At 42.1% G+C, this 26,406-nt stretch overlaps 2 protein-coding genes across 2 annotated transcripts in view; one reads left to right on the plus strand and one right to left on the minus strand.

Annotated features, from left to right (window-relative positions):
* The window catches only part of LOC106745464 (WD repeat-containing protein 47), an 87,382-nt gene that overhangs the window by 56,741 nt on the left and 4,235 nt on the right, over positions 1 to 26,406 (minus strand). Inside the window, exons 2-4 of the mRNA XM_014621082.1 lie at positions 6,053 to 6,752; positions 5,186 to 5,789; positions 4,497 to 4,845 (exon numbers count right to left, since the gene is read on the minus strand). Of these exons, the coding sequence (XP_014476568.1) occupies positions 4,497 to 4,845; positions 5,186 to 5,789; positions 6,053 to 6,733 (1,634 nt within the window). The 5' untranslated portion in view covers positions 6,734 to 6,752. The remainder of the gene's footprint in view (positions 1 to 4,496; positions 4,846 to 5,185; positions 5,790 to 6,052; positions 6,753 to 26,406) is intronic.
* Positions 8,102 to 11,573, plus strand: LOC106745446. The gene is made up of 5 exons (XM_014621052.1): positions 8,102 to 8,122; positions 8,807 to 9,175; positions 9,507 to 9,684; positions 9,861 to 10,477; positions 11,148 to 11,573. Exons 1-5 carry the CDS (start codon positions 8,102 to 8,104, stop codon positions 11,571 to 11,573), a joined length of 1,611 nt encoding a protein of 536 aa, XP_014476538.1.

Consider the following 26,406-nt stretch of genomic DNA (forward strand, 5'->3'; position numbering starts at 1 on the left):
ATAAATATTTAAAAAATTTATTTTCTTGATGAGGTAATAATTGAATAATTATTCTCGCAACGATCATTCCGCGTTGGCCCTCATAGATCTCTTATGTGACTGAAAATTTTTACATAAAATGTGTGAATACAGGATGCATGAAGAAAAGCGATCAGCCGTTGTAACACGGATCTTGATTAAATGACTAATAAGTGGAAAAGAAGAATTAGCTGCCATAGCTAAAAATTAGCTCCCGCAGATAAAAATTAACTGTCCATATAATACAGCTGAAATTTAGTTAAATTAGCTAACTTTTTTCCTCTCTGTACCTAATTTTTAGCTGCCACAGGGAAAAACTAGGTCTGGTAACTGAATCTCAGTTGTATTGTTACATCGACAACGAATTCCTTTTTTCCGTGAAAGCAATAATGTGCGATAATATTCCAATGAAGAGAATTGCGTTCGGACGTAACAGAGATCAACCACGGCATTGATATTTTCGGCATACCGAGATACCGCAGCCGAATTAAACAACTTTCGTGCGCGAAGGAGCACGGAGCGCGCGATGAGATCGCTTTCGGGGGAATCGCAGGAGAAACATCTGGCAGATGTTCCGCGTCGAGAGACAGAAGCTGCGAGGCGCAGTTATTTCGCGCGGTCGGAATGATACACGAGAAATACGCGCGAGGTTATACTCAATTTCACAACAGCTTGCACGTATCGCCACACTTTCTGCCTTACAACCTCCGACAACGAATTTCTATGGGTTTTCCAATCGGCGTTCAACCGACTTGCCGGCGCGGCAAGGGAATTCTCCGTTCTGCTTTCTTAAATCGCGCCCCGTGTATCAAACCTAACATCGCCGCTGCCGATAATTATTACAAACACCTGACACACGGCGTTGATGTATTAAATAATTCCACCGCAACGTTCACGCGCCTTTCCTCTTCGCTTTGCTTCACGGTCCTCCCCGTATTCGCCGCGATCGGCGAAACTTTCACGAGCGACTCCGTTTCGGAGCGCAGCTGCGGCGCGCGCGTACACGGATACGGAATTTGTATTAATGACGCGATTGCGCCATTAGCGCGGATATATTAGCGACGCATTATTATCCGTGCACCTGCACCGAGAAAAAAATGAGAGATCAGCGAATGCGCTCCCTCGAAGAGAATCGAGCACCTTCCCGACCGAGAAGATAATAGAGACCCTTTTGTACGTCAGCGTGGTGAATTTCGAGCCGTGAAATCGCTATTATCTCAACAATCTCGCGAAGACTAGCGAATGAGCGCATTTTTCTGTGATCTTATAATAGCTATCCGCCTCTCATTGCGTCGGGTCGGGAGGGCGTCACGTTGTGCTGTTTATTCCGAGTTTCCTGTCAATCATACATTTCAGTTACGCCACTCAATCTTACTTATAATTGTCTTGAATACATTCTATCCCGCGGATGCGTGATTGTTATCAGGGTGCAATTATGCATTCACTTAACTGATTTTTCTTAACCACTCCCGGACATTTGCATAATAACTAAACCCGATATGGAGTGCAATTACTTCACGCGCTTATCTTACTCGTATTTTTACCGCACGTGTGGAGCGTTTAATATTAACGAAGCAATTTAATTCGAGGAGGAGAGAGAGAGAGAGAGAGGTCATTTCGCGATTACTTCGTATTCCCCGACGGTGTTTCAACAAAGCTTCGTTTGTTACCAATGACGATCGTTCGCGTGTTCTAATTACGCGCTGCATCTCGCCGTATATGAACAAGTAGGTGGCTGCATTACTACGAACGAACAGCGCCGAGTCCCCGATGTCAAGAGAATCTGAAGTTCCATCTTTGGTATCAACACGTTGTCCGTTCGGTCGAGTCAAGGCCGTGGCGGCGGCGGACTCCTCTCTTGATCATTATGGAATTTGGACGTTACATATTCGTGAACAATCGACAGTAAAAGTGGTAACGCTTGGTCGCAAATGCAGTCATATTAATGAAAACAAAATATTTTAATATCCCGCATACATAACCGATTATTATTACATACTATCTGAATGATAAATAATTAATTTTGTATATAATGTTTTTGTACATATTTTTTATTGATATTGCATATTTTTTAATATGTAAAAATTTTGATACATAAAAAAATATTTATCGGGGAAATTGTATTTGTATTTTCATTCCAACATTTGCGAATTTTGATTTCACAGCTATACTCACGAACACACACACAAGTATTTATATTTTTGAAATTTTATTTACCGAAAGCTGTTTTTTTTTAATTTATATCTTTAAGTTTCTCTACATTTTATGTATTTTTTTATTTTCTCGGATAAATAAACGGATTTTCGAAATTTATTTAAACAAATTTAATAATAAACAATAACGCGTGCTGATTGGTATAATAATTTTAAATGTTTAAAAACTTTGATCGGGCGTGCATATATATAGAGGAACTGGCATCCCCATTAAATCTAGCAAATCATCAAGAATAACTACGTTTGTTGAACTCGACGAAGGATCAAGGGTTCTCGTTTGGTCTCTATCTCATCGGCCACGAAAAGCACGACTCGCCGTCTAAATACGCCATATTTCGCCACTAACGAACTGCCAGACACTCGAAGCTCCTTTGGACCGAGTTAATTTCTCGACTCATTCCTCGAAAGCGTCGACGTAACTGCTGACCAGTCTCGTTAGTACGTTCATGAAAACGTACATTGTTATCAGTAAAACCATTATTTAACTAGATACACTGAAATCGTTATTACTCAGGAAATATATTCCGTAATATGCTAATGTACTATAAATAAAGATAGGAACATTAACGTAGCAATTGATAGTATAATTTTGCTATTCGTATTTTTTTAATTTCAAATAGAAATCATAATAGCATTGTGATAAAAACAGTGTAATCATGTGATATAATACAAATAATACAAATAAATAATTAATCTAATTACACGACTATTTTCTATTTCAAATTCGTATATCATTATATATCGTATACCATTCCATATCATTACATATTATTTGTGAAATTTGTCACCACATATCGTAACTTTGCGTTGTTTAAAACGTGACATTTATCAGAAATTGAAATTTCTATTTCGCGTAAATATGGTTTGTGCGTATATTCAGTCGGAGAATAACATGCGAAATATGCGCATTCACAGTATTTTGCGAAATATAGTCACGCGCGTGATTGAAACAATGTGACCATAAATATGTATGGCGAAGTTATGCGCGTGAATCATGGAATGCGACGAGACCAACGACGGAACCGTGTGGCCACGATTTTGTCGCGACTGTACATACTAAATCTGACTGTACGTCCGGTATCCGGTTCCAGTACAATATCAGTATTCGATGCCAATGAACCGTGATCGATTTCCAGTTTCGATTGTGACGTCGATCATTCAGCGAATTAACGTTCGCTCGCTCTCTCGAAGGTTATCCTAATTACGAAACAACACAGATAATCAATAAACGTATACAACAATCGTTTCTTGCGCGTTATATATCAGCATAAAAAACGAATTTATATGTTTATTTAAAGTCTTAAGTTAAAACAAAGTAAGTCTTAAATTTTTAATCACACTAATTCTTTGTAAAAATTGCAAAATGTACTAAATTGCAAACTGTTACAAAAAATCCTTTATACTCAAAAAAAATTTTTCTGCTTGAAAAATTAGTGTTGACATTTGTAAGTAAAAAAATATTTTTCAGAATTTTTTTAGAATTTCTTTGGAATTAACAATAACATTTAATAAACTCTGAAACGTTTTGTAACAATTTATTTGATACGTTTGAAAAATTTACAAGCACTTACGAACCACAAGAAATTCGCAAAACTGAAATGATTTTCCCGTTCAAGGAAGAATGTCGAAGGTCAATGTCAGACGAGAAAAATAATCAAGTTTTCTTTTCCGTCGATTCTCGCCGGAGAGTACCGCTATTTCGATCGGCGCCACCTTGTTGTTCTAAGCTACTATTCTCGGCACACGTTTTACCATAATAAACTCGACAAAGGCATTCCGCTATCGCCATCTGTTGGAGAATGCAACGGGCTGCACCTCTTTGATTGAGTGCATTCGGTGCGGCAGAGTTATTTCATCGAAACAGACAACGCTGATTGTCTGTGGCAAGGTGTAAATTATGCGAACTGTACTTTAATGCAATTTGCATTGTGATAATTTTTCGCGGGAACATACTATTTCGAATACACTCCACAATTCTTCAAATACGCTGCATATTTTTTTAATATCTTACTATTTAAAAATATATTGATTGCCTTAGTAGTTGGTAAATCAAGATATAAAATTAAACAAATTATAAGGTGTTGCCAATATAAAATGTTGTGATTTTTTTTTCTACAACTATTTTCCGAATAAAAAATTAATTAAAAAATAGTATTCATACTATTTGTACCGTATTTTATTTTTTCGTGTTGCAACTGTAGCAATTTTTTTATCAGTTTAATAGTAAGAAATATCAAATTAAAAATTATACGAATGATCACTCACCCTTCTCCCTGCAGTCTATTATCGGCTACTTGCACGGGTAACGGTGCCGCTAGTTGTCTGACTAATTCGTCCCTCTCCCTTTCCTTCTGCTGAATAGTCTCTTGCAACCTCTGTTTCTGCTTCTGGTATTCCTTAAACAGACCACCATTGTAACTTTGTTCGAGGTGGTCTCCGGGCGCAGCCGCTCTAACTGGAATCGCAGTCGGTTCTGTAATTTTGGCCGCGACTCCCGTGGGCTTTTCCGCCAAAGAGTCTCTTCTCGAACTTCTAGCGGTCGAGGGCGCCGGCGACTCTCTCCCAGCCACTCTACGTTCTGGCGTGGATGTCGCTGAAGGGTCTATGTCAACACCTATTACGAAAATTGCGCGTCTTGAAATAATTTGGAGACACTTAAAGCATTAAATTTTGAAAGAAAAATTAGCAAAATAATTCTCATCGACGTGACATTAATGAAATTAAAGAAAGAATTAATTCAAACAAATTAAAATTAAAACTTTGTGATTGCATAGACCGTATCACTAAATATATATTGTATAATCAAAATAGCACAGGACAAAAAATCTCTAATTTCTTTCATACTCGTGAAATTTTTATAACATTCCTTTTCTCCCTTCGGTATATCACATACAATGGTTTGAAAGATTTAGAAATCTTTAAATCACACGACATAACGTAGTTTAAAAACTCACCTTCGGGGCTCTTGGAGTGCCCTCTCGTTCTCGGCGGGACCTTAGGTTGAGCATTCGTCGCGGTCTCTTGTATCGAGGGTAGCTGTTGGAACTCGGCATAATTCGAACTAAGGAAGACATCACCCTCATTTTCGAAGAGCCTGTCGACGCTGGTATTCATCAGTTTGTTATTCTTAAAGCCAGTCAAGTGGAAGCTGGCGAAGGACGACCTGGACATGGGGTTTATATCGCCGGTGGAGAGCGCCATCAGCGCCGCAGATGGTATGGTGGTGTTTTTAGGTCCAGGACTCCTCGGTCCGAGGCCAGCCTCTAAAGCTGGCACTAAACTGCGGGACATCATGTCCGCGGCCGATCTCGGCCTGGTGAACGGCATGGCGCTGTGCGGAAAAGTTTTCGGCTTGATCGGAGTTATCAGCATGTGCTCCGTCCACGAGGTCTCCAGGGAGGGCCTCTCGAGGCGTTCCACGTCGACGTTCAGGGTTCGTTGCGCGAACGGCACTGCGAACGTCTCGGGGGGTATGCTTTGAAGCCACGAGAGCAAACTCAAGTCGGAATCGCTGAAACCCACGGATCCGTCCAGTAACCTCGAAAAACTCATCTCTACCTGCAACACCAAGCAAGATGAATGTCACCGGATGTCATTAATAAATAATATATTAATAATATTGATATATTATAAATATTAATATTATTATATACATATAGTACATTATATAATTCGATAAATTGTGTTGTTTGTATTTATATTATTATATTATATTATATAACTAAATATGTGTAAGGAAAAAAGTGCAATCTTGTGAAATGTCTGAAAAATTGATCACGATAAAAATGATAAAAAATAAAGGACACAAACGATAAAATTACCTGTTCGCTCTCTTTCGACCCGGTAGCTTTCGCTTGGCAGTAATTAACGCAGGACTCGTACAAAATGCCTTTGATGATGAGTTGAATGAGCCGATCGTTCTTCGCCGAGGTGATCGGATGCGTGGGGTCAATGCCCTTCCTGTCACCCGGTAGGAATTTCTCCACCAAGGGATGTACTTCTCGGAAGCATTGCACCCTGGCGTTGCTCGGGTTCCAGTCCTTGTACTGCAGGTGATCCGTCAGTCGCGGCAGGGTGAGTAATAGGCATAGACTGCTGTATTCCTCCTTGGAGGGAGCGACCTTCTCAAGGTCGCTCAACACCTTGACGACCTCCTCCACGGCGTTGTCCACGCTGTTGTTCGTGCTAGCAGCGATAATATTCGCTTCGGACTTGATGCACAGCAGCTCGACATACTTGTGCCGCAAAATTGAGTACGTGAACTTCCTCATGTCGAAGTCCGGGAGCGCCTCCAGGGGCTGGATGAACTCCAACACGTCGTCCCATTGTCCGTCGAGGATCAACTGACGCAGGAAGAGCACGTCGTCGCTGTACTGACCGTTTATCACTCCGGTCTCGCGCTCCAGCGAAAGCTGCGAGATGTGGAGATCACGGCTGTGAAGGAACTCCAGGGTCAGTCGTACCACGTCCTCCTCGCGCAGCGTCAGATGCGCCGCCGGCATCACGTACCGAATACGCAACCTGTGCGAACCACAGAACAAATTGGCGAATTACGACTCCTGTCATTCTCCTGTCTGGATCGCAAGGGTTTGCGATTTACGAGATACTATATCTACGAAATTCCGCTCATCAGTCGATCAAGTTATTACCCGAGGGGCCCGGCGGGGAGGGCAGGTAAAGCACAGAGAAGTTACGGCGCGAGTATAAACTACGAGAACTTTGCAGACATTACTTGATTAATGTAATACATGTAACGATAACATAGTTAACAACAGCAATGCGTACCAGCTGAAACAACATCCGCCCAAATAGATCATAGGAATACATTAGTGCAAGTATTATAATTATTCGATGTAATGCATTACAGATTATGCGAACAGCTAGTACAGTAGTTTGGGAAATAATTAGATTATTATAATCCGTCTCTAAATACATAGAAAAGTAGTACCCTTTAAATTGCGACATTTTGTTGTGCATATTATGTGCATAAATTATTATTATTACTGTCATTATTCTTCTGATTCAGTAGCATACGAAAAAATGTTCAACAGGTATTCATATTTGTAACAACTGATTATCGTGAAATGTCTATAAGTTTTTACCCAGTTGTCTCGCCCGTTGTTTTCAATCTATTTTATAAATCCTTTACCAATCTTTACTAAATATAAACAACGCGGAAACGATATTTATATTCGGAGAATAGTTCGCGAGTGGAGGAAGTCTACGTCGGCATGTAACTACCTACTTACGCGTTAATCAGTGCACGTCTGCGGGTGCACTGGCCCCGAAACGCAACGGGCTCTTCATGAGGAAATGCATTTTCGTGCATTCCAAGCGTGCATATCGTTACTGGGTTTTACAATCGTGCGAATTTTTCTCTACAAATAAAAGTGTCCCTCGCGAATCGTCGAATAGAAACGCGACAATCTTTACGCTTCATTCGCCAACTGACCGGCAGATGAAACATTTACCGATGTTTCTCCGTTAATAAAACCTTGACGATATCACAACGTTAACATTACATAATTACGATATTACAACGTAATCGCATTGGCGGTAAAAAAATAATCAAGCGAAACCGAATACGCGAGTTGTATTTTCGATCGACGGACAAAACAACAGTCCAAGTCGACAATACGCTGCCGGAAACCTTGAATGGCTGTAACTCTGTATCCGTTGAAGAAACATTTGATGACAATTGGATTTTCGCTACGAACGGTTCCGCAATAGCCACATTGTGCCAGCTAGTCGAATCGCGAAGCACACGAAACTCGTAACGTCAGCGATTTTGACAAGTTAATTTGCCGCTTCGCAACGAACGACTTGTGTCAGTCTCGATCAAACCGTAGTAAGAGCACCAAGAAATCGCGATGTTCGCGTATCGAAGAATAGTAAGTGTGTAGTTTTATATAATATATATATTTCTAATGAATCTCTTTTTCTTATATTATTGTGAATAAATTCAATATTCAGAAAGGAGGAGGTTCAGAAAAGAGAAGGCCGTTTTTATGCCCCCTCCCGATTTCCATTAAACATTTTTTTTGTATTGTATGATGACTAGGAATGTCAAAAATAATCATGAGATAAAACTTAATCCATAAAGCCATAATTAATAGTCTAGATATGCCTATGATATCTAAGCCCTTTTCATGACTAATAAGTGAACTAATCATTAATTATGGCTTTATAGATCAAGTTTTTTTTCATCTAATAATCTAATTATTTTTGACACTCCTAATTATCATACAATACAAAAAAACTGTTTGAATGGAAGCCGGGAAGGGGCCTTATTGACCCTTCTCCTTTCTAAATGATTCAAATTAAACTGCCTGTTAAATTAGCATTTATAGAAAGTCTGTCTGCAAATTAATTAACGCGTAAAATAAAATCGTACGATTCTGATATTATTCTTATTCTATATTATTTTTTATATATTTCAATGGTTGTCTGTAATGAATCCACAGATCCGTAAGCAACAATATCGGAATATGCGCGAGTAATTTTAGGATTGCGTTTCCATTATCGAGCACATCCATTCGAGAATAATTTGCATAGAGTTTGCTTAATCATTTCAGCTTCTAGCAGCGACAATTTCGTCAGTGAGTGTCGTACTCGCCGACGTTCTCGTCCAGCCTGGTTACCATTATGATAATAATCGACACAATCCGCCATATCAGCCTGCTGTTTCACAACACCAGCCGTTGCTCCCGACTGAACGATACTATACAAAACAACCAGCGGACCAGCAATCAATGCAACATTTAAAGGGAATTCAAATAATTTACCCTTATTGGAGGTACTACGACTACGATCAGCCACATTTCGTGGGTCATCCCGTATATCGTCGCAACTACCCCGTATTACCGCATCGTTTGCATTTCACGAAAATAGGAGGCAGAAAATATATCCGGCCCTCGATATTCGTCGGCTACCCGCAGCCCATGGTGAATATTTATCTACTTATTCATGTAGATATTTTTCATTTGCCAAATCATTCGGTATATGAAAAGGAGAAACGATGTTAACTGCAATATTGCGAAAAAAGCTAAAATTAATAATTTGTTAAGATAATATATATTTTTATATTAAAAAACCAACTTTTTCCACGAATTTTTTTGAATTCTTTCACGGAAAATATTGAAAAGAAGCTGTTTTTCCCGAACCTTTAAAATTATATATATTTTGTTTGATATTTTGACGTTAACGCGATTCGTGTTGCGCCAATTTTACGCGACTTTCCACTTAGGTTATGTTTTAAGTACAACATTCCCTTAGATAGGACACCACCGATTTAGAAGATCCCTGGTACACGATGCCACAGTGGAGAAAGTCGGCAAATCAACGATCGTTAAACATGACGATGGTGTGGCCACGAAGCCGTCCCTAATGACCGCGAAATATCTTACGGCTATCGACTCACATCTTCAGAAGAACCAGCCTATCAGTACTGATGGTAAGTGTCTCTGAAGAATGACAAACTGTCGGGTATTTCCGCAAAGTACCCTAACACGTCGCTTGCTTTCAAGTGTCGAGTGATTTCAACTGTCTCATTACGAGATTCGATGAGATACGAACGCAAGTTGATGGAGTGTTAATTTGCGTGTAATCAAGAAAATTACTTCATCGCAGATAATCATTCGGCGGAGAAACGTCAGAGCAAGGACGATCGCACTACCAAAGGACCATTGTTATTCGGCCTCTTTCCGGAAAATATGTATCGCGGCTCTCGGCATCTCAACGCCGACTCGAATCCGGTAACGAGAAGTCCTCAAGCAAATTCCGCCGGGAACATGTTGAAATATCCGGGCGACAAATCTACAGCGAATCTTGCCACGACGATTATAATCAATCCGATGGAGAAGGCGATATCGGGGACTTCTCAGGAAACGGGACGGGGTCAAGAAGACAACAAAGATCAACAGCAGAATCAAACGCCTCTCACAGATACGAAACAACCCTCGATTCCAACACCGACTTCGTCGTCGAACAAAACATCGGATGAGGAATCGGCAATGATCGGCGCTTCTCCTTACTATGACCCGATGCACGGAAAGGAACTCGAATGGCCCATCACGTCATCAGAAATTTATATACCGATGGGATATGATACGTGGAGCTTGACGGGTCTCTACCATACGCCGTATATGCGTAACTTTCCCGATCCCAGGCCGGGTCCTGCGTCATGGAAATTTGAACCACGATATCAGCAGAATGCGCATCAAGCAACGACTAAGAAACCTTCGCTGGTGAGTCTCTATAATGCCGATATAAGTTTTACTTCGTGCACATAGATAGCATTCGTTAAATTCTACTACTTTTTCATTTTCAATTAATCGTTATAACTAAAGGCAGCTTTTGCGATAATATCTGTATGCAAATATCTTATTTACTATATAACATATACACTGAGAGAAAAATATAATTATTTTTGGAGACAGCAAATTTTTTTTTTATTTTAACCACAAAAATAGTAGTAGCAACATGCATGTAAGGTTATTATCACTGACACTATAGTAACATTTACGAAAAAGATAGTTTTCTTGACCATTTTTGTGGTTAAAATGGAAAAAGGATATTGTTGTCCCCGAAAATAACTGGATTTTCCTCTCAGTGTATAAAATCATAATTTTAGAAATCATAAAAATATAATATTATATTGATACGGTATATCATATTTTTAGTCAGAATAAAAATAATCTGTTTTCTTACGTTTAAAAAACCACAGTATAAAAATAAGTCTAACACTTTATCGTCAAATTGTCGATACATTTTCTTGCTTCCAATCGAGGATACTTTGAAGATGCTCTCAGAAGCAAATAACTCGTGTGACGTACAAGATACACTACACGTAATACTTCTGGATATTCTAGTAAACAACGATTAAGATGTTTCCTCTCTTTCTCTTTCTGTTTGCAGAGGTCGCGTAGTAAGCTCAAGGAGCGATTGAAAACCAACCACCTGATCGGCGCATCGAATCCTGACAGCGATTACAGAACTGCGATTCCTTGCAACTCTCCAAGTTACCCTGAATATCCGTTCATCTATGATATTCCGCCAGAAGTGCCCAATACGTACGAACCGATCGTCGTCTCGTATCCGATCGATCCCAACTACAACTACGCGATTTACAGATATAGCGATGCACAAAGTAACCCGACGCCGATAACGGACGTGCAAACCGCGCCGTATGTATCGCGAATGGTGCAATTTCCGAACACCTACAATAACCCGGTGAATACGCGATACATTGCTCTACCGCAAACTTATTATCACCTCAATTCCGCCTTGACCCACGACAGCGCGCCGTTCGAAGGCACATTTTCGTCTCCGACTTATTATTAGTACCAGGCTGCTATTACAGGTACGACGCTGCCCATCGATTCGTACCGCCTCGAAGCAACGAGCCGATTGACCGTATAATAATTTTTCATGATCTATTTATTATATGTACTCTCTTACGCCGCACGCATAATTTTATATAGGCGCGCGCCTCTCATCGAGCTCCGTCCATTCGTTAGTTAGATTTTTCTCAACAGGTTTTCTAAATAAGAATCGTAACATTTCAATTTGTATTGTGCTTTTATATGTATTTCAATATGCACTAAGTCTTCATGTATAGATGCATTTTGATGGTAACGATGTATTTTCTTTGCATCTTTTGTAGTATATTGCGAATTGTAGGCCTCATTGTAAAAAACTTCTTTTAGAATAATCTGCATTTAGTACAATAATACTTAAAAATTTTCATATAACATACGTTACGTTTTTCATGCGAAACTTAGCTCTAATTAGACATACTTACGTGTATAAACTGTTTTAATTTGCTTGTAACAGTACACTCTTCCGAAATAAATGTGATTTAACCAAAATATATGTAATAACAACGAAAGCACAATTAATGGGGGAGAGACCGAAACAACATGGTATATTTTTTTCAGAATTCCGTGAAACACAAAACCAATCTTGTACATACTTTCGACAAAAAAAAATTAATTATCGACGACGGATTTCTACAAGCGGATATATAGACCGGTAATATTCAGATCGTACGTTTAAAAGTACGAACTTTCATCACGAAATATAAATTGAGAGCACTTTCGCAGGTAAACTTAACGATTGCAGCTGGCGAATCACGCGCCAACGTGATGAAACGAAAATTCAATTTCAGACAATTTGCCGGGAGAGTTAATTGAGCCGCGCGTGGAGAGGACCGAGGCGTCGTCCGTCTGCAAAATGTGCGGACGCCCGCCGGAAAAGGAGGGCAAACACCGATCGAGCAATTTCTGATTCACCTCTGGGACATCTTGCTACGATGAAATGCAATTTCTTCGATTCCACGAAAACTCCCCGCCGGAGCGCGCGAAAGTTTATCTTTCGTTAAAGCCGTCGTGTAGAGTAAATATCCGTGTGTTTCACAGGACGAAGAAATCGATCGGAGGCTGCATCTGTGGTACTCGATAGAAAAAGAATCAATCGGAACAACTCGTATCGTGAATTAAACTCAATTTTCAGGACTGGTTATGGCAAACTAACTTGCCCTAATTCTTTCAGCAAAATTTTGATGATCTCTTAATCTCTTATTTATGCAAAATGAGCTCACAATTCTATTCAATAAGATTGCAAAGCTGACTCACGTTATTTATCATCTGATTTATTTAATCTTCCACCAGAAGTAGAATTACTAAAATTACGCAATTAGATGAATACTTTTTGATAGTTAAAAATTATTTACGTCATACACATAACTATGTTCCAGTTTTTTTAATCCTTTACCGTTGATAAAATTTTGTAATTTAAACTCTCATGTCAGATCGTCGATCTGATTCGATTGCAATTTGCCCAATAAAATTCACGTAACCACATGAAGCTTAATTTTTAACCGATTTTGTTTGTCAGAATGCGTTATAAGAAAGAATTAAATGGCAGAGTTTAAGTTACCGCTGTTTGCGGTGCAGCGTGACATTAAACACAGTTAAATAATAATCTCTCGCGTTGTTACGGAATCAATCGATCGACAGCGATCCCGATTTGCCCATTGATCGAGACGCATCGTTGACTCTATCAGACGCACGTGTAATGAGCCGGCGGCCGGTTATAGCAGGTCGTAAACTCGTCGTATAATAACGCGACGAAGTAACGGGGCACTGAGGCGTTTAAAGTGCACTGAAAGTTATGAAACGAGACGTAAAAGGCACGCACCGTGTTTAGCAGCGATCTAATTACTACCGCTGTTGCGCGAACGCATATATATTGCGCGTATAAATTCCGTCGTTCTGAATGTTAATCGACAAAGTATATTCTTCAGACTCGCCGCATTCTCTCGATGTGGCGAATCTTACATCGAGAATAGCGATCGTTTCAACGTGAAACAAAGCGAGAACGTAAAGCGTAGTCAACAGTGAGTAGTAGGAGTATGTTCATAAGAAGTAAGAATAAGAAATTGACCAATCATATTCGAATGTAAGGAGAATAATCGACTGTGATTGTTAATTTCTTACTTTTCCTTCATATAAACATACTCCTACTGTAGATGACGTTTAACACGCAGAACGAGCGCATTTTGACACCACATTGTGCAAGAATCGTCACACGCGGTTGATCGATTCGAAATTTCGAAGAGGAAGTACGTTTACCCGGCGGAAGTTACGAATCGTCGGCGAGCCGTTCCACAACGTTTGCCGTGATAACGACCGCGAGAATCGGCCGTTATTCGCGTAACAAGCGAGTTAGTCCGGCTACAATTAAATATTAATTAACAGTCAACGTGGGGCTCTAATTGTCCGCCAAAATACGTACAAGGCTGTCTACCACACTTCGTATTGCCGGTTTAATGCGTGAGCACGAATTAATTAACCGAGTCAATTCCGGTTTCTCTCCCCGAGATAATACGAGAAAAGAACCGGAGCCGTTGGTTCGTCAAATCTTGATCACGTTTTATACAAGACGATGGAATTACTTCAACAGTCCTGTGAACCATCAGCAATTCAGAATATCCGACTCCATAAATTTTCAATCTCGTTTGAAAAACTTCACCGTTTCAAATATCTCGGCACTTAAAAGCAGGGAACTTTGTAATCAAACCACGGAGCCTCAGCTCTTCTACGAATCTTCTCTCATTTACATCCTTGTATCCTTAAATGCGGAGATCTTAGGATCTCTCGTCGATACTTCGATTCTGCGTTCTTCCCTTAAACGGAGCGCGTCTCCTCGCTGGCTGCCGATTTCATCGGGGATGGAGGAAGCACGACCTCCGTCTCGATTCGTGAGAGCGAAAAAATTTCAAACGCAAAAAGCACCATCGTCTCGTCAGACGAGTTTCAAAGGGAACGTTCGTGACTAGCAGCGCTCGGGCTTATCGCCGAGGAGCTGCATTTAGTCGCCCCCGACCTCAACTTTAACATCTCCTTGACTCTTTGCCGTCGTCTCCCTGTTTCCCACGTCGTTCGCAATTCCAGCTTTCCACCGGCGTTACATCGCACGCATCCGCGCGCGAGCGGACGACAAGGACCGTCCGTTAATTTATACCACAACCCTTGAGGCGATCCAATATAACGGCGTATCCTTCCGACCAGGACGGAATTAATCGGGCATGCAAACGAAGTGCGAAACGGCACGTCGCCCTGCCGACTCTCTCGCTTCGTCTTTCCGCGTCTATCGATTTCTCTGGTTATACCGGATGATAAAAGTCCCTCGTGATCGTGAGGAAATACGGATATGAGATCTGTGATATCCCGCTTTGCTCCAGTGGAACGATGTATTTATGAAGTAATGCCGGGTTGGTACGCGAGTTCTGCCACAGATTACATATTAATGCTGATTACGCATTAATGAAGTAGTGGTCGGAATTATGCATGACTAAAAAGTTACAGTTTATAGCTCGTAGTCGCACTATTAACGACTTTTCGAATAAAATACTTGGGGGATTTTGAATACAACTTTCGAAGCTGGACAGTATGATCCTAATGTAATGATTGCATAAGTCATATAACAGGAAAAGTTAAAAGTCAAGTAAAAGTGAAAATTATATATACCGGAAATTTTTTTCAGCAATGTCTTGGCGTTGCAAAAATTGTTCAGGTTTAGGCTGCCAGAATATTAGTGAAAGATCATCAAGATAACGACGGTGATTACTTGATTGAGGAATAATTTGTTCCTCTTGAATGCAATCAGGCATTAAATTTGGCTCAAAACTTGAATCGAACTTTCTAATTGCCCAATCGACCCAACACGATAAACGTTGTGTCACATGGGATGTATGATTAGCGGCTAAGAGATTACAATAAGCTTCTTTTTGTTGTATTTTAGATGGGTAAAAATCACAAAGGCTATTATTTTTACCCATTTCAAGACTCGTCACGATGAAAAGCGCTGCAACTTTCTTACCGCCACTTACACCGATTAATTAACGAGCATTTCTGTGTGTACCCGATTTGAACACCATTCATAATTAATGCATGCAAAAGCGACTGAAACTTTTACGTATCAGAAGCAACAGCGCAAGAAAGTACTTGAACGCGTAAATCGTCGAAAAAATGCACTTTCGCGTCTTTCGAAAGGGAGAAAATACGACCCGATGTCACGAAAACCGGAGGAGAATCGGCCGAAGAATTTGCATCGCCCGCGGGAAGAAGTCGGTGAATATTGTCGCACGGCACCTATCTCCGTGGGTAAATCAAGCGTCGAGTACCGGTCTCGACTCACGGGGTCAAAGCTGACCCGCTGAATACCTCCATTATAGGATAGCTAATGGTTTCTTTGCGCGCATCTACAGCGAAGAAAGCCTCCTCTGGAAATCCTCTGGAAATCCCGCCGCTGGTTAATGAAAAAGAAACGGAAAGCTTTCGCTCATCCTATATTGCTGAGACAGGTTCAACGTGCCGATTTACCAAACTTAACGTCACGCTGTATACCGTCGCTAAATATCCCGCCAGATTACACCTATCAGCGCTAACCACCTCGTTAAATTGAATTCTCAATGTCAAATAATTCAGCAAATTGAGAATCTTGACGTATGAGTAAAATGGCCTGTGTGTAACAAATCGGAAAACTCGCCTTTCTTTCCACCCGTCGGCGCTCGCTTCCGCATTCTCGTTAAATCGCGAGCAATCACAATAAACATCGCGGGCGATTATTTATGATCGTCGTTAATAGCGCCGTCTGCTAACCTGAAATCAAGCGTCGCTGTATCTCTCATGGTGACTCATCGGCGCATGTAGTCCCGCAGACACGAAATTACCGATGATGCTTCGTACTTACACTGATTACCGGCAATCACCGATGACGTTTGTCACCGTACGCGTGAAACCGTCGTCTTTAGCTATCAGGTCGGAGAAGCTGCGCGATACAACAGAGAAGAGAGGCGTATACAGCGAAGAGAGGAGATCGACGAACGTCGTCTATCGATCAATTACCCGTCAATTATTTCACCATCGTCCTCGAATTGTATTACGGAAGAGAGAGAAATCAAGGCGCCAGGATTTTCTCGCCGACGATTGCTACGTGTGCGACATGGAAATCGAGCTGTTCGAGCCAACGCGCTAATATAAATTACAATCGAGCGAGATAAGAATTCGCACGAGAGACACTTATCGACGAAAGCGTTTCAATTCGAACGTGACTCATTGCGTGAGGCACTGGATATGTACAGCTCCGACTCGAAATGGATTTTTATCTTCGAGACAGAATTATTAGAGATGCATTGATACTGATAATGATAAATACAAATAGAAATCAGTCTCGATATTTGCTCCGTTGCGCTTGGAGGATTAAGATAACAGTTGATAAAAATTGGGCTAAAGATTAAAACAAGAGTGACTCGATCGTTAATCTAATCTAGTCTGTATGTAAGATATTTATCGTACATCATAAACACCAATAGGAATATTTACGTATCCTATCATATATTTATTAAATATTGCGTAAACGACGTAAACATTAAATCGAGTCGTAAATAATTCCCAATGGAAAATATTTATCCTGATGGATACACTTGATAATTCGATAAACTGCCAATTAATAGCGAACACAAATAATTGTTAATAATTGCGAATTTAGGGTATTTTAGCATAAGGAGAACATCTAAATATCGTGGGGGCTTAAATATGGGGACCTTAAAAAAATCGAAAGAAATGACCGTGAACAAATTTCCTTTCACGGTATTCCTCCTTCGAAACCAATCAAATTGTGCTCTAAATATTTCTCGTATCATTTAAAAACAAAGGAAGTATTTAGGTATTTTTCTTATACTGGGACACTATATATATTGGACTAGGCAAAGCCATTTTACGTCTTGCGTAAAAATAAACTTATGAGGAGAAATGAATGGAAGTTATTCACGACTCGATCCAGTATATGCGAACGAATAACATATTTACTTCTTCTTGAACGTGTGTTTACACGTGGTAGACATTCACGCGACACGATTGACGGAATGAGCGAGTGAAAGGTGATGCCAAGTGACGCACATCACACACGCGACGCGAACGTCGCGAAGGATGCGAGAACGAGAGCGGAGCACGTGGTCGAGGGCCGTACGGATGACATCGCGCGACGCACTGACTCGACGCCGGACGTTACGACGCCGCTGCGACGGCGCCGAGCTGGCCGTACCTGCTTGCACCCTCGCAATCGTGGTCCATCGCGAGTTAGACCGGCGATTGCGTCGTACGGCACGTACATATGTACATGCTCGCACGTGCGAGAGTCACCGTGCGAGAAAATCGATCTCGAGGGAGTCTCGGGTGAGTAACCTCTTATGGTCACGAAGGGGGCGACGATGACGTCATTGGCGAACGCTCAAATGTCGGTAGCGGCCGGATGCGTTTCGAAAGGCGAATCCTCGGAGACGCTACCCGGTGAGGCAAACTCGAGATGGTATCGAGTGCCAGAGAATAATTAGTGAAATATCATTTGCATTTACGAATGAAAAGTATGATTGTGTTATATCAACATGGTTCGTTCGTGAAATGTTTTCCTCCATTCGTTCGAAAAACCGTGAAAGGCTCCATATTAGCTTGTCCAGCTAGCGTATATTCATATCGTTTAAAATACTTTGGAAGAAATATATGGTAAACCATCCTTATACGTATGATATTTATGTACCGTCAGATTAAAAATAAATTACTAATTAATTGTGTTTCAGTAATAAATAAATTTTGTCTTTAGTATAAATATATTCTGAACGTGCGCGATACAGCAGTGTAAACAAAAGTTTTCAATAAATATCCTCTGCATACATAATTTAGCAACGAATGGTATTACGAAAAATCCTTTCGGCATTTCGATTATACGTCTGTTTTGTAAGTTAAATGTACAGAAGAAAACGACACGTCCCTCGGCGACCGTCCTGGTCGAATATCTAATTAAGTATGATTACACCCGCGGGAAAAACAGGTCATGGCAAAGAGTTCACAGAATACCGGGCGTCGCAGTTACACGAGAAATCTTAACGAGTGACCTCACGATAAATTTCACAGGTTCGACGAGTGCGTAGCCGATCGTAAAGAAAGATCAGTCCCACGTAACCTGACCTTTCCGTGACCTTCACCTACGCAGCCAACCTCTCTGGAATACACATATGGCCAGGTCGACTTCCACGTAAGGGAACTTATTGCCGTCGCCGCCGAGCACTCGCGGATACCTCATCGCCGAAGGCCGGTACTTACTCGCAAGCGGTTTTTGCAGAATCGCGACGGTCGAGAAACGGTGGACGGAGCGAATAACGGCGCATTTCCGCGGGACCCGGCAAAATCCGGCGAGCGCGTCGGTTAGCCGCGCGAAAAAATTTCAGACGAACACACGAGCCGCTCGTACGACTGCAATTAGCAGTAAATTAATAATATTTCTACCGGCGTAACCGATGTAAAGCTAATTAAATGCATCGTGCACCGCATAAGACGTCACGAGAACGACGCGCGCGGGATTACTTGTGCTGAAATTAATTTCTTGCGACGGGATATACCGTTTGCAGAGTGAAATTCGAACCTCGAGAGGAATATCGAGAATTAACCTACACATCTTTCGGTCGTGATATCATCCTAACGTAGGAACGGCATGAGATTTACATCCAAGCAAGACAATTATAAATTGGGAGAGTAAATAATCGTCAATTGTCAATATCGGTAATTCGTATAAATGATAATTTCGTCCGTTATCAAAGACAATTTTGCCATTATATATATATAATTGCATTACATATAAGTGCATTACATATATATAATTTCATCTGTAAGTACATAGAGGAAAAGATTTCTTTGGATTTAATAAAATGTCTTCAATTGAAACAAATTTGTCTTTTGAAATGGAGCAAACAAACGAATGTATAATTCAGCAAACTGGATTGTTTGGTCTCGTCCTCAAACAACTAATAGATATTTTTTTACATCAAATATATCTTTTGTATTTTCACTCAAACATTACAGTGATTGTCACAAACAATAAATTAGTTTAAAGGATAACATTAATGTTAGAGAAATATTAAGGAACTGCTTTTTTTTGTTTCAGTGGAATAATATTTAATATACAATCAAATCAATTGTTTTATTGAAAATCACCAATATTTCTTCAAAATAATACTGTTTTTTCTATCAAGCAACATGGTTTACTCTAGTGAAACAACATTCTCACTCAAACAAAATAATATTTAACATTTAATATTAAATTATGTTGTTTATATTAAATAAACTCAAGTCAAACGAACATGTATAAGAAATCTAAAGAAACCTTTTCCCGTGTATAGGTTGATATATTTGTGGAGAGTATTTTAAGATTTTTCTTCTGTGTAAAACCAAATACACTCGCGCACGCATATTATTTTTTGCATAACGCGACCCAGAAATTACCGTTTATCTAACTGCCAATCGAAAAGCAGCAATATCAAAAATCGACATTAGATTAAAGTACCGTCGTATTAACGTGGCCGCTTAGAAAGCAGGTTACCGATACGAGGTGAAGTGTTCTTAAACACAGTCTCGCCGACGCGTCTCGACGAATCTCGTCCGAGGCGCGGCGTAGGATATAAAAATGCACTTGACGAAGCCGGCGCACCGCGACGCGTTCTGGAGCAATGTCCGTTCCGGGCTGCGTGCTCCCCTTAATTGAGCGTGCACTAACTAATCCCCCTTTTCTTCGTCGGACAACCGGGGGCAACGCGGCGGTGATTCCCCACGTGTGGTCGCGCCTTAATTGAGCGTGCGCCCACTCGAGTCGGACGATTCCTCTCCCATCTTCTTCTCCGGCCGTGCCTGTTCGTCGCGCCGGCATCAAACCGGCGGCGGTATGCTCGCGTACATAAGCGCGATAAATTGAAGTAGTGCACTTTGGGAAAGCGTATTGCCGACGACGCGTCGCGGACTCGTCTCGAGGCGGAAGAGCGACCGTGGTAAATGCGATTAAGTCCGCATATAATCCAGCAGTGCGTCGCTCTCGGGTCAAACAAACCGATTACGGCCGCGTTACCTTTCCTCGCGCGGAAGGTTAAGACGCCGTAATAGCCACTGCTATTTCGGATCATGAACGTCAGGAGAAGCGGGAGGAGGAATAGTACGAGTAAGTCTCGCGACTCACGCCCACCGCTGATCACCCTTCATGAATGAAATCGATACCCCGCTAGGTGAAGCGAAATTACAAGATGCGGTAAAAAAATATCAAGTCGACTGTGGAGGAGACATTGTAGGAGAGATTGGTTGTATGAGAGTTTGTTGTGAAGATTGTATAAGAATTATTCGTATGTTTCTTCTCTGACGTCGACATGCGAGATGACTGACGCGGGCATCGAAGACCTTCGGCGAAATTAACGCCGACACGCGTTCGACATTCGCATCGAAATGCTAAGCTGCTCGTTTGAAAGCGGCAAGAATCCGGGAGGTGGAAATTTGTAGTCCGCGATGCGGCTTAATCGAGAAAAAACGACCCACGATAGATCATACGGGAAGATTCACAAGCGAGCGTTCACGGTCAAGGTGATCTATGAGACACACGTGCTATTTCAGCGCGAACGAATCGATGCGCGACGTTCATCCGAAGTTGCTCGCGCACACCGAAGAATGCAATAATTTAAAAGTCCGTTTATTAAGCCGCAACTCGCGTAATTCGCCGGTCGTGGTGAAATCAGTATATTACAACGCGTCCGAAGGAGCAAGTCACGTGAAGAAAAGTTCGCCCTCCTTGTCGCAGCTTATCACGCACATCGTGCATCAACTGCGTCTTTTGTCTCGTTTTGTCGCTGAGAGATGATGCGGACATTAATGCCAACGTAATACGTGCCGTTTACAGACGATGACACGATACGAGTCCGTGAAAACGCAGCAATCAGCACATATCAGCACAAATATTGCTAAGGTGGGATCGTGTAATCTCGGAGTAGACCCGTTTATCAGTGATTCATCGCCGCAGGTCTTCATCTTGAATTTCTTATAAACCACAAGGTCGAGGTGAGTCGACTTGCCGAGCACACAATCCGCGGTTTGGCTCTTTCCCCTTTTCCCAGTATTAATTGGTAGCCGCGAGAGAAAAATACTCGGTATAATATAATGTTTATGTACACGCGCGCGAATGTCGGTCCGTTATAAAAAAATAATTACACTAGAAACGTCGTCTAATACGCGTTAATTGAAATGGGAGGTTAACGTAGAAACTAAATCTATCAACATCGATCGCGTCCATGTAACGATTCGAAACGACAAGAAACATTTTTTATTGGGGAAAAGGACGATAAAACTGCGGCAGACGAAGCAGCACGAACTTTCCAGACGACCTAATATTAAATTAATACAGCCGACTGAGCGTCTATTTGAAAATAACACAGTGCTACTGTAGTACTACAGTAAGTTTCCTTCTTTGGAGGAAATTTTCCGAAGTTTCTTACTAAAATTTTCTTTCCACACAATATCTAAATCCGTCATAAAATACTCCTTCACATTTGTAATGGGTATTAATACAAAGATATGCGAGATTTTCACAATACAATATGCACATCGTTATTAAATCGTACACTAAACGTCGATATTAAGTTATATTAAACGCTCGTCTCTACATCAATGTATGTGTGAAATAATCGAACTTAACGGTTATTTTACTGCCGGCTGAAATCATATTACTTTATTCTCGCTGCACCTGTGGCAGTTGTATGCTCGCGCTATTATCCCGCCATCAATTTCTTCCGTGCCCTCGCAATTATCGGTGCGCGTACCGTCATACATCGGAGAAAATTTATCGAACAATCGAGGCCGAGCTCGTGACGAGCCCCGTCTCGGGGCCTACGTGATCACGATCGGAACTAAATGTGCTTTCGATCCAACGCGGCGTTTCGGCATGCACGACGACGCGTCGCGGCGACCGCTCGTCCCCCACCGAGAAGAGAAACGATCTGGGAGGATTTCACCGACACGAAAGAAAAAAAAAAACAGCTGCTTTTCTGACGTTCTGACTGTAAATTTAATCCTCTCGGGATGTGCTCCTTACGGCTTGTGCACTTTTACGACAGACGGAGAAGTTTCTTTGGAACGCGCGATGAGTCGGAACCGTCCGTTCGCTGCGCGCTATTGTCCGACGCGAAAGGGCAAACCAACAAAAAAAGGAAAAAGAAAAACGACAGTCCAAACGACCTGAAATTGTCTCGAAAATAAGATCGCATTATACGCACGGGAATGATACGGAACTCGACGTTGCGAGCCACTCGGAATAACTTGCATACGGTCAACGCATAACGTGAGACTTGGGAGCGCGTAACGGCTCCAAATTTGCTACCGTTCGTTCTGACCGCATTCGCGCAATGTAAATTTATCGGTGGGGAGTCAGTCGACTTTCAATCACCGAAGTTACATTTATAACGCCGCTATCCGGTAGAGCAAAGCGATATAACAGCGCCCTATAACGATGATACCTTATCGCCGCCGCAGATATCGAGGTTAATGAAAGAACGATAATTGTTGGGAACACACGCGAGGGGAGATCGTGGTGGGTGAGTGCGCGGTCGCAATAACGTTCCTCGTTACCTTCCCAACGTGTCCTTCGAGAAATCCTCAATCAAAGCAACCGCCGATGACGTCGCGACGACCATGGTAAGGCTCGTATCCCATATCTCGCGATTGAGGATATTTTACCGGTTGCAACGCGTACTTGACATACGATATCACCACACTGTCGGTTCAACACGCACTAGCAACCCCGACGAGCGGAGACTCACAGAGACCCGCGTTCGGGGGAGATGCGCGCCGGTTGATGCATCTTCTGCTGAGAAGCGCTAGATTCGATTCACCCACACAACTTCGCCTCGAGCTTACGCCGGTCGGTCTGAGACAGACGGGGGGGAGAGAGAATGGATAAGTAGATGGACAGAGAAGCGCGTCGGGGGAGTCGCGTTTCCGAAGCGCCGTTCAAAGCACGATACACTGGAGATATGTTAATAATGAAAGACGCCGCGTCGATCGTGAATCACCGCGGGACCTGACCTCACCGGAACCTCTCAATATTCATCGAGCCCGCGATCCTAGGTCAGTTACCAGCTGAGACGGGCCGGCCTCCGCAACACGGGAGAGCAACACCGGTGAGACGCGCGCGCGCGCTGCACCGGTTGGCACGCGCCGAGAAACAACCGGCGGAGGAGAATCGCCGATACACTCGGTGCCGCATAATACAGCTCGCGCTGTACGTAGTCACGTAGATCAGCCGGCCGAGCAAGCGGCGGCGCACATGCGATGGATTGTTGCCGCGGATTTAGATCGCACGACACGGCGCGTTTCGCGAATTAACGACCCTGCGGGAGTCGATTTGATCGGACCGCCTGTCGCCGTCAGTTGAGCCGATCCCGAAGATCTTGTCGAAAGCCACGCGCGACCGAGATTTCCACACGCGACTCGTACACCCGGAGTATCACATCGGCCTAGTCGTCGAGTACGACGCGAAAATACGAGCGTTCCCTCGTGTCCCTTCGACGTCGGATTTCGTCTCTCGCGAAGAGAAGCAGGAGAGCGGCTGTGGTTTCGACGAGTGGCGAACTGCGAGTGCACGCGAGCCGCGCGGAGCCGGTGCACCGTCCGCAATCGTCGAGGAGGAGAGGAAGAAGATCCGACTGAAGCTCGCGCTCTTCCCGTGGCGCATTCACCTTACCTCTACGCACCTGTATGTATATGTGTGTGTACGTAAGCAGGTACCGCGCGTACACCACCACACGCGACTTACCCCTCACGTACGAGCGAGCGAGCGACCGATGAGTTTCTCTGTCGCGATCCAGAAGCGCCGCAACCTTGATCTTGGCTCTTCCCACGTCACAGAGCGTCGCTTGAGCGTCTGATACAGTTATAACGGCGGGAGCCCACGATCGATTAGGAATCGCTCAGCGGTGATGGTCGACATCAATACCGAAAGGGATCGGGCCTCTTAAATACCGAGCAGCGGAGAGATCGCGCCCGAATCTCAATCCGTTCGCGTGCCTTTCGCGGAATCAAGTCCGCGTCTCACTCTTTCGAAATACTATGATCATTTACATCAACACGTTTTACACACGTGAATTTTTCCAGCGCATTTTGTATGGTAATTTCTGAAATGTTTTCGTAATTTTTTCATGTTCTGAGGAAAGTATATATAACGGCACACACACAGATGTTCTACTTTTACTGTATTATATTTTAATGATAGATCCTTGGATTAATTTTGAGTTAAATTTTGAGGCGTTGATCATTTTTTAATTATACGCGATTGAAGTAGTAAAACTTTTCGCGGATTTTAGACAGCCAAATGAACACCAAAACCACGTTTTTCGAGTAATTACGGACGGAGTTTGCTTTAAAAAAAATTTCAATTTGAGACTTCACTGCGAAGATACACGATTTGTCAGAAATTTGACCATTTTGAAAAAAACATCCCTCAACATCTTCGCTGAGGAGAAATCACCTCCAGATTGTCTGGAGAATCTGCCATTACAAAACAATAAAGCAAAAGTGGGACACTTTGTATTTATATTATTTACGGAAATGCTAAGGAGTTAAATTCGAAAAAGTGTTTCGCAAAGTGAAAATTTGTAACAGCCCTGTCTCGGAGAATTGAGCAAATTAACACGACGCATACGCAATCGCCAAGTTTAATTCTGAAGTGTTACGTTACGCTCGATACATTGTGACTCTATTAGCAGAATAGCCGAAGGGATCTAAAGCACGAACTGGAACAACACCGTCAAAGAAAATCATAGATAAGAGACTAGAACTCATAGCGCGCCTTGTTTCATACGTCAGGCAGTAATTAAGTGAAGGAGCTCTCTATTATGAACTGGTCGACAAGAAAACTGCTACTGGAAGGGTTCGGGATCTTTGTTCTCTCGGTTATTGACGGAGGAGAGATCGCAAAGAGGCATCGTTCGCGCAAGCATCCAAAAAGCGAGTGGGCGCGTTATGGTCTCTCTCTCTCTTTCTCTCTCTAACCAGCCTATAATTACTTACGCCCAATTAGAATGCCGTTAATCGGGCTAATGAGGACGCGCTTTGACGGAACTTAACGCGTTTAGAATACGCCGTACGCACGTCACACTCTGAATACGATGAAACGCGACATTTAAATATCGCGAGCGGCTCTGCTGGATGATTATGAACGACAAGAAAACTCGCGTGGAAGGAATCCGCCGCTGCAAAAACGCACCGTCGTAAGTTACGTATATTTGCCACAATTTTAGCGAGTTTCTATTCCGAATCTGAGACAAATTTTAATCAAATAAATAGAAATATTAAATCTAAAAAAACCCTTTTCTCTATGTATTTTTACGTTTATTTCTTGTGAAATAATAATTAATAAAAACAAAGTTCTATAAAGCAATCCGATTTCTATAAAGCAATTGCACTTGACATTTTCTATACGCTTTCATAAACTTTTCTCTTCTGCCTATAAATGAAGGAAATTAATGTTCTTGCGACCAACAGCTCATTTATCAATAGATTAATTATCTTCAGTCGAGCGGATCCTCGAGCGTGGAAAACGAGAGATGTATTTGCGAGTATATTTACCTAATTAATGCATCTCGCGTATCCACTGATGCGACAAGTTCGATGTGTTTTCAACTTTCTACTATAACAGCGGTGGAAGGAAAGAGGAGGGAAATAAAGAAGAAAAGAGAAAAAAGGCCGAAAGAGAAAATGTAAAATTTACAGATGTCTTCGCGCTTTCCAGTGCATGCGCGCGTGTGCATTAT

Source organism: Dinoponera quadriceps, unplaced genomic scaffold (assembly GCF_001313825.1).
Source record: "Dinoponera quadriceps isolate SergipeBrazil2010 unplaced genomic scaffold, ASM131382v1 scaffold1280, whole genome shotgun sequence".
Classification (NCBI taxonomy): Eukaryota; Metazoa; Arthropoda; class Insecta; order Hymenoptera; family Formicidae; genus Dinoponera; species Dinoponera quadriceps.